Here is a 16,838-nt window from a genome sequence, read left to right on the forward strand (position 1 = left end):
GAGCCCATTTATTTCTCGTCTGCGGAAGAGTTTTCTCGTAAGAAACCAGGGACCAAGGTCTCGCGGCTTATTAAGCGCAAGTCGGTCCCTTCCGCGCAAGTCCAACGGCCCAGTTGTAGCCACTGGGTCAGTTCGGACTCGCTGCAGTCTTCCGACGACTGCTCACCTCCTAAGAGAGGCAAAGCGGTACCGCATCAGGCAGTCACACCATCTGTTGCCGCACCTGCTCCTGTAGACCCTAAGTGGTCTTTGCTGCAGACCATGCAGTCTCAGTTAACGTCATTGATGCGGGACTTTCATGCGGAGAAGGTTGACACTGCACCAACCTCTAGCCTACAACCAACCACGGTTGTGCGTCCTGTGGACGCTGAGGCGACCTTCTGCCACACTCCAGCTGAGAGAGTCCCGCCACCCATGCGTTCCAGTGTACCCTGCCAGCCGCATGTTGACGTTCAGTAACGCACGGAACCTTCCGTTGACGTTCGAGAGGTACAACAACAGTCTAAGTTGTTTTGTTTTGACGCGGTGCGTCAACCTCCGCATTCTAGAGTTGTTTTGACTGCTCAGTCTAGACAGTCAAAGCAGTCTCGAGTGGACACTGTATGTCCTCACGCACCTGTTGTGGTTGACAGTTCAGTTGTTGACAGTTCACAGACTGTCAAGCAGTTACATGACGTTGCCTTCTGGTCTGCTACTAATGCACCAGTGAGAGACTCACTGAGGTAACCTAGCTGTTATCGGACAAGGTTCCTATAGATGAGGAAGTTGCTGTTCTCCCTCCTACTGATATTTCCTTGAGGACTCTGTCATTTGGAGAGGAGCCTTAAGCTGCTTAGCCTCCTATGGACTTTAATTAAATCATGATGATTTTTTAAGGATCTTCGTCCGGATCTTGTAACTGCTGCTCCTCGTTCGCCTAAACGTCAGAACTTACACTAGGCCTAGCTACTTCGAAGCCGTTGTTTTTAAGCTAGTGCTCTCTCGCTCTCCTAGAGAGCGTTATGTTGGCTAGGCGACTGGTTTTTGCACCAGGAGGAGTTTTAGGGATACAGCCTTTGATTTCCCTTCTTTTAAACTGGCTTATAGAGCGAGAGTCTGATAGGACACGAGAGAAGTTCTCGGCTTGGGAGTTCATGCCTCTGCCCAGATAGACTTCTCAATTCTGGTAGACTCGCCCTGGCGCCTAGCCAGGAGACGCTCCAAGTTGTTTACAGGTCAACTTCTCAACTTTTGTCGAGCCTTTGAAGTTTTGCTGTACTATTATGTCACACATAACAAGGCTTTCAGGGATGGTAAATGGTTCCGCCTCAGTCGCTAACCCCGTCTGTTGCCACACCTGCTCCCGTAGACCCTAAATGGGCTTTGCTGCAAGACATGCAGTCCAAGCTTGCGTCCTTGATAGAGGACTTAAATGCGGAGAAGAACCTTCTGGCCAACAACCTTCCAACCGGTCGGTTGTGCGCCCTGTTGACGCTGAGGTAACCTACTCGCGTCTGCCAGTTGAGGTGGTTCCTCCTTCTGGCCAACAACCTTCCAACCGGTTGGTTGTGCGCCCTGTTGACGCTGAGGTAACCTACTCGCGTCTGCCAGTTGAGGTGGTTCCTCCTTCTGGCCAACAACCTTCCAACCGGTCGGTTGTGCGCCCTGTTGACGCTGAGGTAACCTACTCGCGTCTGCCAGTTGAGGTGGTTCCTCCACCGATGCGACCCAGTGTGGGTTGCCAGTCGCACGTTGACGTTAAGCGACGCTCGGAGGTGGTTGTTGACGTTCAGGACGTTCAACAACCAGCAGAGGTGACTTGTTGTGACGCAGTGCGTCAACCTCAGCAACCCGGTAGGGTGTTGACTGCACAACCCAGACAGTCTAGACAGTTTCGGGTTGACGCTGTACTTCCTCGCGCACCCATGGTTGTTGACAGTTCACAGACTGTGCAGCAGTTCCATGATATTGCGTCCGGCTCCGTCACGCATCCACCAGTGCGACCGGATTCAGCGAGTCAGACGTTGCCCACTCCGTTGCCGTTTCCTCATCAGTTTCGGATGAGGAACCCTCTGATGAGGACGTTGCTGAACAAGACGATCAGCCCCCAGCCCTGCTATCCATCCAGAAGATGCTGAAGAAGGAACGCTGCCCAGTCAGGCTGTGGATGAGTCTGGTAGGGACACTGTCATCCGTGGATCAATTTGTGTCACTAGGAAGACTACACCTCCGTCCTCTTCTATACCATCTAGCTTTTCACTGGAAAAAGGACAAGACGCTAGAAGCAGTCTCGATCCCGGTTTCCGGAAAGATAAAGTCGTCTGACTTGGTGAAAGGACTATATCAAACTTAGAGAGGGTCTTCCCCTGACTGTTCAGACTCCCAACCACGTTCTCTTCTCGGACGCATCGGACGTAGGCTGGGGTGCGACATTAGACGGTCGGGAATGCTCGGGATTATGGAACTCGAGTCAAAGGACAATGCATTTCAACTGCAAGGAGCTACTGGCAGTACATCTGACCTGGAAAAACTTCAGGTCTCTCCTTCAAGGCAAAGTGGTGGAGGTGAACTCGGACAACACCACGGCTTTGGCGTACATCTCCAAGCAAGGAGGGACCTACTCTCTGACATTGTACGAGATCGCAAGGGACCTCCTCACCTGGTCAAAAGGTCTAGACATATCACTAGTAACGAGGTTCATCCAAGGCAACTTGAATGTCATGACAGATTGTCTCAGTCGGAAGGGACAAATAATTCCAACAGAATGGACCCTCCACAAGGATGTATGCAAGAGACTTTGGGCCACCTGGGGCCAGCCAACCATAGATCTCTTCGCAACCTCGATGACCAAGAGGCTCCCAATATTTTGCTCACCAATCCCGGACCCAGCAGCAGTTCATATAGATGCCTTTCTACTAGATTGGTCACATCTAGATCTATATGCATTCCCTCCGTTCAAGATTGTCAACAAGGTACTGCAGAAGTTCGCCTCTCACGAAGGGACAAGGTTGACGCTAGTTGCTTCCCTCTGGCCCGCGAGAGAATGGTTCACCGAGGTACTTCGATGGCTAGTAGACGTTCCCAGAACACTTCCCCTAAGGGTGGACCTTCTACGTCAGCCACGCGTAAAGAAGGTACACCAAGGCCTCCACGCTCTTCGTCTGACTGCCTTCAGACTATCGAAAGACTCTCGAGAGCTAGAGGCTTTTCGAAGGAGGCAGCCAGAGCGATTGCTAGAGCAAGGAGAACATCCACCCTTAGAGTCTACCAATCGAAGTGGGAAATCTTCCGAACTGGTGCAAGTCAGTATCCGTATCCTCGACCAGTACCTCTGTAACTCAAATAGCTGACTTCCTCTTATATCTGAGGAAAGAACGATCTCTTTCAGCTCCCACTATCAAGGGTTACAGAAGCATGTTGGCATCAGTCTTCCGTCACAGAGGCTTAGATCTTTCCAACAATAAAGATCTACAGGACCTCCTTAAGTCTTTTGAGACCACGAAGGAGCGTCGTTTGGTTACACCTGGTTGGAATTTAGACGTGGTACTAAGATTCCTTATGTCAGACAGGTTCGAACCGCTACAATCAGCCTCCCTGAAAGATCTCACCTTAAAGACTCTTTTCCTGGTATGCTTAGCCACAGCTAAAAGAGTCAGTGAGATTCATGCCTTCAGCAAGAACATCGGATTCTCATCCGAAACGGCTACATGTACTACAACTTGGTTTTCTAGCCAAATACGAGCTGCCTTCTCGGCCTTGGCCAATATCGTTCGATATTCCAAACTTATCGTATGGTTAGAAATGAACTAGAAAGAGTCTTATGTCCTGTAAGAGCTCTTAAGTTCTATTTAAAACGAACTAAACCTTTACGAGGCCCGTCTGAAGCTTTATGGTGTTCAGTTAAGAAACCATCTTTGCCTATGTCAAAGAATGCTTTATCCTATTTTATCAGACTGTTAATACGAGAAGCTCATTCCCATCTGAATGAGGAAGACCAAGCTTTGCTGAAAGTAAGGACACACGAAGTTAGAGCTGTCGCAACTTCTGTGGCCTTTAAACAAAATAGATCTCTGCAAAGTATAATCGACGCAACCTATTGGAAAAGCAAGTCAGTATTCGCGTCTTTTTATCTTAAGAATGTCCAGTCTCTTTACGAGAACTGCTACACTCTGGGACCATTCGTAGCAACGAGTGCAGTAGTGGGTGAGGGCTCAACCACTACAATTCCCTAATTCCATAACCTTTTTAATCTTTCTCTTGAAATGTTTTATTATTGTTTTTTGGGTTGTCCGGAAGGCTAAGAAGCCTTTCGCATCCTACTTGATTTGGCGGGTGGTCAAAGTCATTTCTTGAGAAGCGCCTAGATTAGAGGTTTTGATGAGGTCCTGTTGTATGGGTTGCAACCCTTGATACTTCAGATCCTAGGGGTCGCTCAGCATCCTAAGAGGATCGCGAGGCTCCGTAAGGAAGACGTACTTAAAAAGGCAGAGTAATTGTTCAAGTCGACTTCCTTACCAGGTACTTATTTATTTTATGTTTGTTATTTTGAATAACTGCTAAAATGAAATACAAAATACTTAGCTCATAATAATGTAAACAAGTAATGCTGGTCTCTACCCACCCCCTTGGGTGTGAATCAGCTTATATAATCACCGGCTAAGTTTAATATTGAAAAATGTTATTTTTTATTAATAAAATAAATTTTTGAATATACTTACCCGGTGATTATATATTAAAGGACCCTCCCTTCCTCCCCAATAGAGACCCAGTGGACCGAGGAGAAAATTGGTTCTGTGTTTACATTGAGTACCGAGTACCTGCTCGACAGATGGCGCTGTTGATGTACACCCCCTACCTGCATAGCGATCGCTGGCGTATTTTGAACGTAGAGTTTTCTGTCGAGCAACAGAGTTGCAGCTTATATAATCACCGGGTAAGTATATTCAAAAATTTATTTTATTAATAAAAATAACATTTTTCACGAAGCTTATGTTAAATGTAGCGAGTATGCTGCACTCAAGAGGCATCAGAGCCTCCTTGTATCTGGACGACTGGCTTCTCAGAGCTCATTCCTTCAATCGCTGTCTGGAGGATCTGCGTCTGACATTGAGATTGTCAGAGGAACTAGGTCTTCTTGTAAATGCAAAGAAGTCTCAATTGATTCCATCCCAGAAGATCCTCTATTTGGGGATGGAGATTCGGAGTCTAGCTTTTCAGGCTTTTCCGTCACCCTCAAGGATACAACAAGCCCTCCTGAAACTTAGTACTTTTCTAGAGAATAAAGTTTGTTCGGTAAGAAAGTGGATGAGTCTGCTGGGAACCCTCTCCTCACTGGAACAATTTGTTTCCCTGGGAAAACTGAATCTCCGGCCTCTTCAATTCCACCTCAATCTTCATTGGAACAAAGAGAAGAGCCTCGAGACGGAAAGCATTCCCCTTACGGAACCAGTAAGAAGGTGCCTCCAGTGGTGGAACGACCTGGGCAAGCTTCAGGAAGGCCTCTCATTGGAACAAAGGAGCCCAGACCTTGTGTTGTGTTCCGACGCCTCGGACTCGGGGTGGGGAGCAACACTAGGGAAGTTGGAGATCTCAGGTCTGTGGACAAGGGATCAGGAGAGCCTCCACATCAATCAGAAGGAGCTGTTGGCAGTCCTGTTGGCCCTCAAAGGTTTCGAAGGGTCGGTGTTGAACAAAGTGGTGCAGGTCAACGCCGACAACACCACAGCATTGGCCTACATAGCCAAACAAGGCGGGACTCACTCGAGGTCACTTTACGAGACTGCAAAGATTCTTCTCGTTTGGGAAAAGGAAAGAAATGTAACCCTGCTTACAAGATTCATCCAAGGAGAGAACATGATGGCAGACAGTCTCAGCAGGAGGGATCAAGTTCTGTCCACGGAGTGGACATTGCATCAAGAGGTATGCGAGAAGCTATGGCGGATTTGGGGTCGTCAATCCATAGACCTGTTCGCAACCTTAAAAACGAAAAGGCTGGAGACATACTGCTCCCCAGTTCCGGATCTCGAAGTGACACACACAGACGCTTTCCTGCTGAATTGGTCTCACCTGGACATGTACGCGTTCCCACCATTCAAAGTTCTGTACAAGGTGTTACAAAAGTTTGTGTCACATGAGGAAACCAGGTTGACTCTAGTGGCTCCCTTTTGACTATCAAGAGAATGGTTCACAGAGGTACTGGAATGTATTGTGGACATTCCGAGAAGCCTCCCATTGAGAGTAGATCTTCTCAAACAACCTCCCTCTTAACGAGAGAATGCCTTGATGAAGTCATTGGGCTTCAGCACGGCATATCATTCCCGTGCTGAAGGCTTGTGACTGGCAAGAGGGCTCTCGAACTGGGGAATTTCTTTTCCTCAGTTTGACTCTAAATTTCTCTCATTCTTTTTCTATTACCTCTTATTGCTTATTCCTCCTTCATAATTATCAGCTGTCTCCAACCTTGCTGTCAAAACTCTTTTACCCATTTCACTGTCCAGGTTTTTTAGAGGGGACATTGTATCCATGATCGGTTTTTATTTCAAAATCAATTGTGGGAGCTGTGGTGGTCTTGCCAACTGCCCGAAAATGTTTGGACACCTAGGAGTGTCAGTATTCCCATACTGGCACGCGGAACTATCTCTTAGGAAATTTGGCCTTCGGATTCCAGGGGTTGGCGATTTTATAGAGATAGGACTCTCGGCATTCTGTCCGGTTTGCCTGCCACTATGATTAGAGTGGGGATGATTGTATTCATGAAATGCTCTCAGTCCCATCAAGCGGGTTTGGCATACACTTGAGCCACTCTAATCATAGTGGTACCATCCCTTTGTGGTAGGGTAGGGAGTGGACATTTGGTAAGCAGCTTTCACAGGTGTCATTGGTGGAGAAATTAATTCCAGGAAAGGCTAACGGTGTCTTCTTTGGAATTTCAGACAGTCTTAATTTTTTCTCTCCCTTAAACTATATTTTTTTCCATTGTTTTTTTTTTTTTTCATTGTTATTATGACCCCTTCCCTCCCCCTGAAAAATAATTAATGAGTAAACTTAATATTCCCCGTACCCCTGGATCAAATGGCGAACCCCAGACACCGCTGACGACTTCTGCTTGTTTAAATAGGGAAAGCTCTGTTGACAACCTCGGCAATAAAAAGGATTCCTCCAACAATACTTTTTTGACCAGTGTTGTTAAAGACAATTTATCGGCACTGGTGGAAAATGATGCTTGTAATAACCGTAATACTTTACTCTCTGGTTCTGGCTCATTACCAGATCCAACAAAAAATCTGAAAATTCTCCACTTAAAAAACATACCAATTGGTTGTAGCTATGACATAATTCATGAAGCCTTCTGTAGATTTGGAGCAATCAAAGAAATTTTAATGGAGCTTAATGGTAGTAAAGGCTTTTGGGAAGCTTGGGTATCATTTTCAAGTTTTGAGATTGCTTTAGAAGCAAATAAAAATTTAGAGAGCATAAAAATTGACAATTGTTTGATTTCTGGGGCTTTATGTGATAAAGCACCAAGACACCTAGAGGTATATAAACCAGAAGAATGGATGGAAAAAGAAATAGAGCATAGACTTCCAGAAGTAAGAACCCCCAAGCCCCCAACATGGATAATTGCATCTGGAAAGATAGATAATTATAACTATTATAAGATGAGTAAATTTATACAAAAAAAAGTTGGTTTAATTAAAAGTAAGGATATTAGTAGATACGGTAAGCAATCTGTTTTGATTAATGCAAAATCAGATACTCAAGCTCACATGCTTTGTGGCATGAAGATTGCAGAAATTGATCCTATTAAGGATATTAAACCACATATGAGCTTCAGCTATGGTAAAGGAGTAGTTTTTGATAAAGATCTATATGAATTCTCAGAACCAGAAATTCTGGACATGTGCCCTGCTAATGTTTGGAAAGTAAGTAAGATTCCTCAAACAAGCATGGTAGTTTTAACATTTGAAACCCCTGTTATACCAGATCATATAATTATTGAGAATGAAAGAGTACGTGTTCGAGAATATAAACCTAGGCCTTTACAATGCTTTAATTGTTTCAAGTACGGTCACCCTTCCCGGTACTGCAATAATACGAAGATCTGTATTAACTGTTCTTTGTTAGAACATGGCCAATGCAACAGAGATACAACCTGTGCAAACTGTAAAGATAATCATAAACCAAATGATAAAAGATGTAGAGAATACAAGAATGAAGAAGCTGCAATCTTGAAAGCAAATGCTGAACATATAAGTGTAGGTTATGCAAAGCATTTACTCAATCGGCAACTTAATTTTGCTCGCGCGGTTAAGATGCCAACAAAAGATTATAATCCACTACCCCTTACTACCACAGGGGGACCAGTGGCAGCACCTGGCCCGTCAGGTGCATCTCCCTTAGTGGTAGTAGCCCAGCCATCTGGGTCAAGTGCTCAGGCTATAAAAGCCAGAGCACAAACCTCCAAAGAGGTCAATATGGTGTCCAACACACCAAAAGTATTGTCACCGATAGGAGCATCTCCCCTAGAGGTAGTAGCCCAGCCTTCTGGGTTAAGTGCTCGAACTGTTGAAGTTCTAGCACAATCCTCCAAGGAAGCCAATGTGGCTTCCACCACCTTAAATGTATTGTCTCAGGCAGAATCTCTACCTGATTTGATGGAGATTGGAAAACAAGATCTTCCAAAGAGGAAAAGGTCCCCATCATCCTCACTTTCATCTAAGTCAGGTAAGTGCCCTACTGCTCATGATCCTAAGGTTGACTCTTATAAAGATCCTAGAAAGAAAGAAAAGAAGAGTGGTGGCCTAGTAAAGCCTTCCATCTCCAGGCCTTACATGGCTTCATCTGAAAAGTCCCAAAAGACAAATGAGACAAAGAAAAATAATAACAAAAGATAATGTCTATCATCCAGTGGAATTGCAGAGGTCTAAGTACTAGCATTGAGCAAATAAAAACTTTAACCAGGGACTCAGACACGAAGGTAATTTGCCTACAGGAAACCAAGATCAGTGACAAACCATTTAATCCTGGACTCAATTATCATTTTTGTAGATCCCCTCCTTTGCAAGCTGCAAGAGCTCAAGGTGGTACAGGTTTTATTATTCACAAATCTGTAAAATTTGAAACAATCCCACTCAATACACCACTACAGGCATGTGCAGTTAGAACTCATATCGGGAAAAAAATTACTTTATGCTCGCTATATATTGAACCATCCTTAGAACTTTTCCTCTTAGATCATGCTGGTAATCCAAGAAGGCTTAGACTTTCTGACCTCCAAGACTTGATCAATCAGCTTCCTGCCCCTTTTATTTTAATGGGTGATTTTAATGCAAAGCATACTTTATGGGGTGGAAATGTGTGCGATAGATGGGGTAATCTTGTTGAAGAATTAATCGACAACAATGATGTAATACTAATGAATGATGGTTCTCCAACTAGGTATGATGTATTCCACAACTCTACATCAGCCATTGATTTGTCAATCTGTTCCTCATCCATTCGATTGGACTACCTTTGGTCAGTAAATGAACACCTACATGGCAGTGACCATTGGCCAATAATGTTAAATTATGTCCATAATCTTCCTTCTCAGTGTCCACCAAAATGGAAGATAGATGAGGCAGACTGGGCAGCTTATGAAAACTGTTCACACACTGATAAAGAATATGATGAATTTACATCTCCAGTGCATGCCTATCAACATCTTGAAAATATTATTGATGATAATGCTAGCAAGTTTATACCTAAAACATGCGGTTTACCTCATCGCTCTGTAGTTCCTTGGTGGAGTAAAGAATGTGCCAACGCAAGAAAAGTGACCCGAACTTGCTTCAGAAGATACTTGAGGACAAACTATTTAGCAGATAGAATAGCATATCTCAGAGCCTGTGCCAAACAAAAAAGAATTTTTAAAAAAGCAAAGAGAGCATCTTGGAAGAAATATATATCTAATATTAATACCAAAACTCCTTCAAAGGAAATATGGGACAAGATTAGAAAACTTCAAGGTAAATTCGTCCCTAAGCCTCTACCAATATTAAGGGAAAATAATAGATATATATCTGACCCCAAAGATGTAGCAGAGGTTCTTGCTAAGCACTTTGCTCATGTATCAAGTGCTGACAACTATTCCCCAGCATTTCAGGAAATTAGAGCATCAACATCTGTTGTTCCTCCTGCTTCTTCAAATACTGAAGCTTTTAACCTGCCTTTTAGTATGGAGGAGATGCAAAATGCTATCTCCAGCTCTTCTTTAACTGCCCCAGGTGAGGATGGCATCCGGTATGAAATGATATCACATCTTCCAGTGGATACCAAGGAATTTTTATTAGAAACCTTTAATGGTCTATGGGCTTCCCATACATCTCCTGATTCCTGGCATACTTCAATTGTAATTCCAGGCCACAAGTCTGGTAAAGACCCAGAACTGCCATCTAGTTATAGGCCCATATCCTTGACCAGTTGCATATGCAAACTATTTGAGAGAATGATCAACAACAGACTTGTGTGGTATCTAGAATCAAAAAATCTTTTATCTAACAGACAGTTTGGTTTTAGGAAGAACCGAAGTACTCTGGACCCTTTGCTGATGTTATCAAGGGAAATTTCAAATGCTTTTTCTAACCAAAACCAGGTGGTGGGTGTCTTTTTTGACCTCGAAAAGGCATATGACACCACCTGGAGGGGTGGTATTTTAAAGCAATTGGCCTCGTGGGGTATAGGAGGACATATGTTCTCTTTTATTGAAGAATTTTTATCAAACCGCTCCATTAAAGTGAGAGTAGGGTCAGAACTATCTTCATCCTACATGCAAGAAGAAGGTGTCCCCCAAGGCAGCGTATTGAGTGTGACCTTGTTTGCTGTTGCAATTAATAGTCTCATTAGTCACATACCTCCTGGCATACAAGGATCACTATTTGTCGATGACTTTGCAATTTATTGTAGTGGATCATCTGCACTACAAGCATGCCAAAATCTTCAAATTGCAATAAATGCTGCTTCCGCATGGGCAAATTCTCGCGGATTCATGTTTTCTCCTCAGAAGACCAAAGCCATTCGCTTTACTCGTACTCGTAAAAGGGAAGAGATCCCCACCCTTTTCTTAAATGATTGTATTTTGCCATATGAGGATAGTGTCAAGTTTCTTGGAGTCATTTTCGACAAGAAAATGACATTTGGTCCCCATATAAATGACCTATCTATCAGGGTTAAGAAGTCACTGAACATTCTGAAAGTGATATCGCATTTTGATTGGGGTGCTGATAGAACAACTTTGCTTAGAATTTATACATCTTTGTGTCTGAGCAAGTTAGACTATGCATGCCAAATATATGGGTCAGCTACAAAGACTTTACTTGGAAAACTTGATATTGTTCACAATGCTGGGCTTCGCATCTGCACAGGTGCTTACAGAACATCTCCCATTGACAGTCTCTATGTTGATTCTGGCATACCTCCCCTTTCCATTCGCAGAGAGGAGTTGAGTTTGAGGTTTTTAGCTAGGTCCCTTGCTGTGAGAAACAATCCTAACTGTAAATATGTTAGGGCGCCTTTAGATCGGGCTCCTAACAGATCTAGAGTGCCTAAGCCTTTGGAAGTACAGCTGAAAAATGATGCTAGAGAAGTAGGCTTGTTAACAGCACAGATAGCAGAGGTAGGATATCCCAAGTCTCCTCCTTGGTGTAATCCACCTGTTAAAGTATGTTTTACGGCAGGAGGGAAAAATACCTTACCTAGTAGGGTAATGAAAAGTGAGTTTTTAAATCATGCTGCTCAACATCATGGGAAACATGTTTTTACAGATGGCTCCAAATCGGCTGCAGGAGTTGGAAGTGCAGCTGTGGTGGGGGATATTGTTATTAGAAGGAAACTCCCATCCTCTTGTTCAATTTTTACTGCTGAGCTGTACGCAATCATTCTCGCAGTCCAACATATTTTTAAAAATGGCAACCAAAATAGTTTTTATACAATTTTTACGGATTCCAATAGTGTTTTACTCTCATTAAAACAAATTATGCCAGGCCATCATCTAGTACAAGAGGTGCAGGACTGGTTAGTACTTCTGCAGTCTAGGAAGAGTATCAGTGTTCACTTCTGTTGGGTCCCTGCCCATGTTGGGGTGGATGGGAATGAACAAGTAGATAAGGCAGCAAAGGAAGCTTCAGGGCTAAGTAATCCATCCCCCTTGAGTATTCCTTACAAAGATCTTAGAAGTGAGATTCATCTTTACTGTAAAAATAAGTGGCAAGCTCGATGGTCTGAACGGACCACCAATACAAAATTGAAACAAATCCACCCATTGGTGGATAAATGGTCATCTTGTAATTCTACAAGTAGAAGGGATACCATTATTTTAACTAGGCTGCGTATTGGCCATACACATGCAACGCACAATTATTTAATGAAGAGTGGGGAAGGGAGACAGGCCCCTCTTTGTAATACCTGTCAAGTGACAATGGATGTTAAACATATTTTAGTCGATTGTCCTGTTTTTAATCTCCAGAGGAGGACACATTTACTCCAGGACAAACCGTTAAGAGATATACTGGGGGAAAACTGTAATACCCTGAACTTGAGAAAATTTATACAAAGTATTGGGTTATATTACGAGCTATAATTGATTTTATTAATTTATTTATTTATTTTACCCTTTTAATCCCTATTTATTTCACATTAGATTTTATTGTATGAAAGTGTTACGATTTGTATTAAAGGTTAAAATGATACTAAATGTTGTGAGTGTACAGATATGATTGAATGATTTTAGTTATATAGCGCTGAATGGCCTTTGATGCCCCAGTGCTTGGCTTAATGCCTAAATCCCATACTCAATTCAATTCAATTCTCAAACAACCTCACATGGCAAGACACCATCAAAACTTCCGAGCTCTACGTCTAACTGCCTTCAGACTATCGAAAAAACTCACAAGAGCTAGAGGATTTTCGAAGGAGGCAGCTAGGGCTATCGCTAGAGCAAGGAGGGCTTCTACCATCAAGGTTTACCAGTCCAAGTGGGTGGTTTTTAGAGAATAGTGCAGAACTAACTCAGTTTCTTCATCCAGTACCTCTGTAACTCAAATTGCTGACTTCTTTTTAGACCTTAGAAGAAAACGCAACGTTTCTTCCTCTACCATCAAGGGGTACAGGAGTATGTTAGCAGCCGTCTTCGTACACAGGAATTTGGGCCTCTCTGATGATAAAGACCTTCAGGACCTTCTCAGATCATTTGAGACTTCTAAGGAGCGACAACAGGAATCACCAGCCTGGAATCTAGATGTTGTCTTGAAGTTCCTTATGACAGGTTTGAGCCCTTACACTCTGCTTCTTTTAAAGATCTCACTTTAAAGACACTTATCTTGGTTAGTCTGGTGACAGCTAAGAGAGTCGGTGAGGTTCACGCCTTTAGCAAAAATATTGGCTTCAGAAACGGCAAAGCCATATGCTCCTTGCAAATTGGATTCCTGGCCAAGATCGAACATCCTTCTCATCCATGGCCTAAGTCTTTCGAGATTTCAAACCTTTCCGATGTTGTTGGTGAAGAGTTGGAGAAGGTCCTGTGTCCTGTAAGAGCACTGAAGTTCCATCTTGACAGAACTAAAGAATTAAGAGGCAAGTCAGAAGCTCTTTGGAATCAGGAAACCCTCGTTACCAATGTCAAAAAACGCCCTATCTTTTTTTATAAGACTTTTAATAAGAGGTTCACTCACACTGCGGTGAGGTAGACCTCAAACTGCTGAAAGTGAAAACTCATGAAGTTAGAGCTGTTGCAACTTTTGTAGCTTTCAAGCAGAATCGTTCTTTGCAGAGCATCATGGACACAACCTTTTGGAGGAGTAAATCTGTGTTCACCTCACATTACTTGAAGCGTGTCCAGACTCTTTATGAGGACTGCTACGCTTTGGGACCATTCGTAGCAGCGAGTGCAGTAGTGGGGGAAGAATCTACCACTACGTTCCCCTAATCCTAGTACCCTTTTTCTTCTCTTGGAACTTTTATATTTTTATGGTTGTTTGTGGAGATTGGGCGACCGTCTTCCACAATCTTTGATTTTAGTCAGGTGGTCAATTTTGTTCCTTGAGAACGCCCAGAACAAGGGTATTGGATGAGGTCCTGTCACATAGAGGTATTTACACTGGTTTGACAGCTCCTAGAGGTCTTCAGCCCCCTGGGTGGATCACTGGATCTCATAAGGAAAGCGGACATAATGAGGCAGAGAATCATTGAAGTCAGCTTCCTTATCAGGTATGAACCCTTAAGCTTGTTTTTATTAACTCTTAAGTAATATTCCAACAATATTGGCTGTCTCTAACCCTCCACCAAGGGTGTCAATCAGCTATTTTTATATAACCACCGGGTAAGTTTAATGTTTAAAAATGATATATTCATAATAAAATAAATTTTTGAACATACCCGGTGGTTATATAAACTTTATTCCCCCCCTCCTCCCCTCTCGATACCTATGGGCATGGAAGATCTGAGGAATTATGGAATGGTTCTGGGTATCTCGCGTGAGAGGGCGCTGGTGTACACCTGGCTACACTATCTGCGATTGCCACGAGTTTTGAATTTCTGCCGGACGTCAGAGACTAAAGCTATTTTTATATAACCATCGGGTAAGTATGTTCAAAAATTTATTTTATTATGAAAATATCATATCTACGAATTTGTCATGTTATAGGCAGTTTCAATGTCTCAGGTCACAGTAGTACTGTAGTCAGTTTCTGTGGGTGAGCTCCTTGGAACTCCAGTGATTTTCACACTGAAAATGTTTTGGGGAAATGCCAAGACCATTTTGTCTTGTGTCCCTTTGGTTATTCTATGATCATGAGCAAGCCTTCTTAGGTTTTGAGAATTTACACTGGTATGTTTCTGATTGTTTTGTTACCGAAGTCTCCTCACCAAAATCTATGCCACTCTTACTGAATAGTTCCATAGCCACTTCATTTTTAGTTCATAATGTATAAGGTATATAAATTGAGCTTTATTGTACACGGTATTGTGTTAGAATTAATTTTAATTGAATGAGAGGTGATAAGTTTGCATGTATAGTTGAAGATATTAAGTTGTTCTCTTTTCTTCTTTCTTCTAGCTTTTATCGTCTTAATTATTGGGACAAAAGAATAAACTGTTTTTTTCCAGAAGCGACTGGGTTCACCCCAAAATCTTTAACAAGCTCTGCTTGCAAGCATCATGATTAGCTGACACTTTTTCAATGTTGATTCATGTAAACATAAACAACAATAATAATAATGAAACATTATAGGTAATTAAGAAACCTTAAATAGTTATTCATGCAGCCAGTATGTGCAGCATATCCATGTAGCGCTTGCCAGAACAGAGGAGGTATTAGATAATGTTTATTTGTGAGTAAAGCGAACCACAGCGGAGCAGAGACCAATTGAATGGCTGCCAGTCATGATGCTTGTGGGCAGAGCATGTTAAAGCTTTCGGGCTGGACACAGTCACAGCTGTTTTTCCGCTGCACATATAGTGATGCAGTCATGTAACTGTATGAATGTGTGTTTTAACTGATAAGATATTTCTTCTGTGTTATCTTGTTCACATTTATATTTAGTGATTTATGTTTTGAAAAGTCATTTAGACTTCGTCATTTGATATCCAAGCTCAATGAGAATTTTGCTGACTTTTGTCTTTTGATTTTATGAACTTTATTTATGACAGAGGCAGCGTCTTTTCGAGTTTATTGAGGAAATGGCTGAAGCCTCTTCGAGTCTTTGTGGAATGCCAATGAATCTAGGAGGTCCTAATCAGCTCAAACCCGTTGAAGTAGACCTTAGCAAGTCCCTTGATGAGGTAAATTAGTGTTTCAGTTATTAACATTTCCATGGTTGCCATTTCCTACTTTCTTCTCCATCATGTGTGTGAACTATCTCAATCATTTAAATTTTTCTTTCCTGAAATATCCTTATATATAATAAAACCTGAAGTCTCGGGTTGTGCAAGAAGTTTAGTAAAAATGGATAGTAATTCCTGGCTCTGGAAAAATTTCTTTTTTTCTGCCAACTTATTAATTTCTTTTGCTGTTCATGAAGGAATTTCTGTGTATTTTTTTTTTTATATTGATACCATCGGTTAAGCCTATAAGTAAATGTGTGGATAAGGATGATATATTGTAATTTAATTATATATTGTAATTTAATTATTAGAAGCATGTGAACGAAAGATAGTTTCAAGTTAAATTACTGTGCAGGTGGCTTACAGTTGTATTTCAAGTTAGTTGCCTTCTCATGTTTTTCATTTTTTATCAGGTGAAACTTAAACCAGATGACACAGATGATCATGATATTCTCGTGACTTTTGAGTAAGTAACTCTATTCTACTCTTTTCTCTTTTCATTTTTGGATAAAAGATGGTTGTGATGAGAGCAATAAATTCAACTTTAATTTTCTCACTCCAAGATATCATTCTATTTTGGGTTTATACGGGTAATCATTGACTTACGACCTATGTGACTGGACTTCGACTTTACGATCACTTTTTTCACTGTGATGATGTCGGAAATAGAACACTAATAGGACAACTATTTCCTGGGAAATAATCTATTTTCTTTTATAAATATGAATTAACTTGTTTTGGTAAGCTAGTATTTTCTTTTATTGATAAATTACAGTACTGTATGTATTTTAAATAAGAACGATACAGTATCAAGTTTTAATATGTTAAGTTTATACTGTATCATATGTCTGGTGAATACTACGTAACGAAAGTTTTGACTCCTCAACTAGGACCGAATCTCATATTCTATGCGAGTTTCATTTTCTTTGTTTCATCTCTGATCGATATTTATCTAATAAAAGTACAATAATGGGACAAATATTTTCTTTAAAGAAATATTTTTT

At 42.0% G+C, this 16,838-nt stretch overlaps 1 protein-coding gene across 1 annotated transcript in view; it reads left to right on the top strand.

Annotated features, from left to right (window-relative positions):
• Window positions 1–14,934: 14,934 nt before the first annotated feature.
• The window catches only part of LOC137615116 (tyrosyl-DNA phosphodiesterase 2-like), a 91,297-nt gene continuing 89,393 nt past the window's right edge, over window positions 14,935–16,838 (top strand). The window contains exons 1-3 of the mRNA XM_068344747.1: window positions 14,935–14,943; window positions 15,661–15,792; window positions 16,248–16,300. Of these exons, the coding sequence (XP_068200848.1) occupies window positions 14,935–14,943; window positions 15,661–15,792; window positions 16,248–16,300 (194 nt within the window). The remainder of the gene's footprint in view (window positions 14,944–15,660; window positions 15,793–16,247; window positions 16,301–16,838) is intronic.

This window comes from Palaemon carinicauda, chromosome 21, assembly GCF_036898095.1.
Source record: "Palaemon carinicauda isolate YSFRI2023 chromosome 21, ASM3689809v2, whole genome shotgun sequence".
In the NCBI taxonomy this organism is placed as follows: domain Eukaryota; kingdom Metazoa; phylum Arthropoda; class Malacostraca; order Decapoda; family Palaemonidae; genus Palaemon; species Palaemon carinicauda.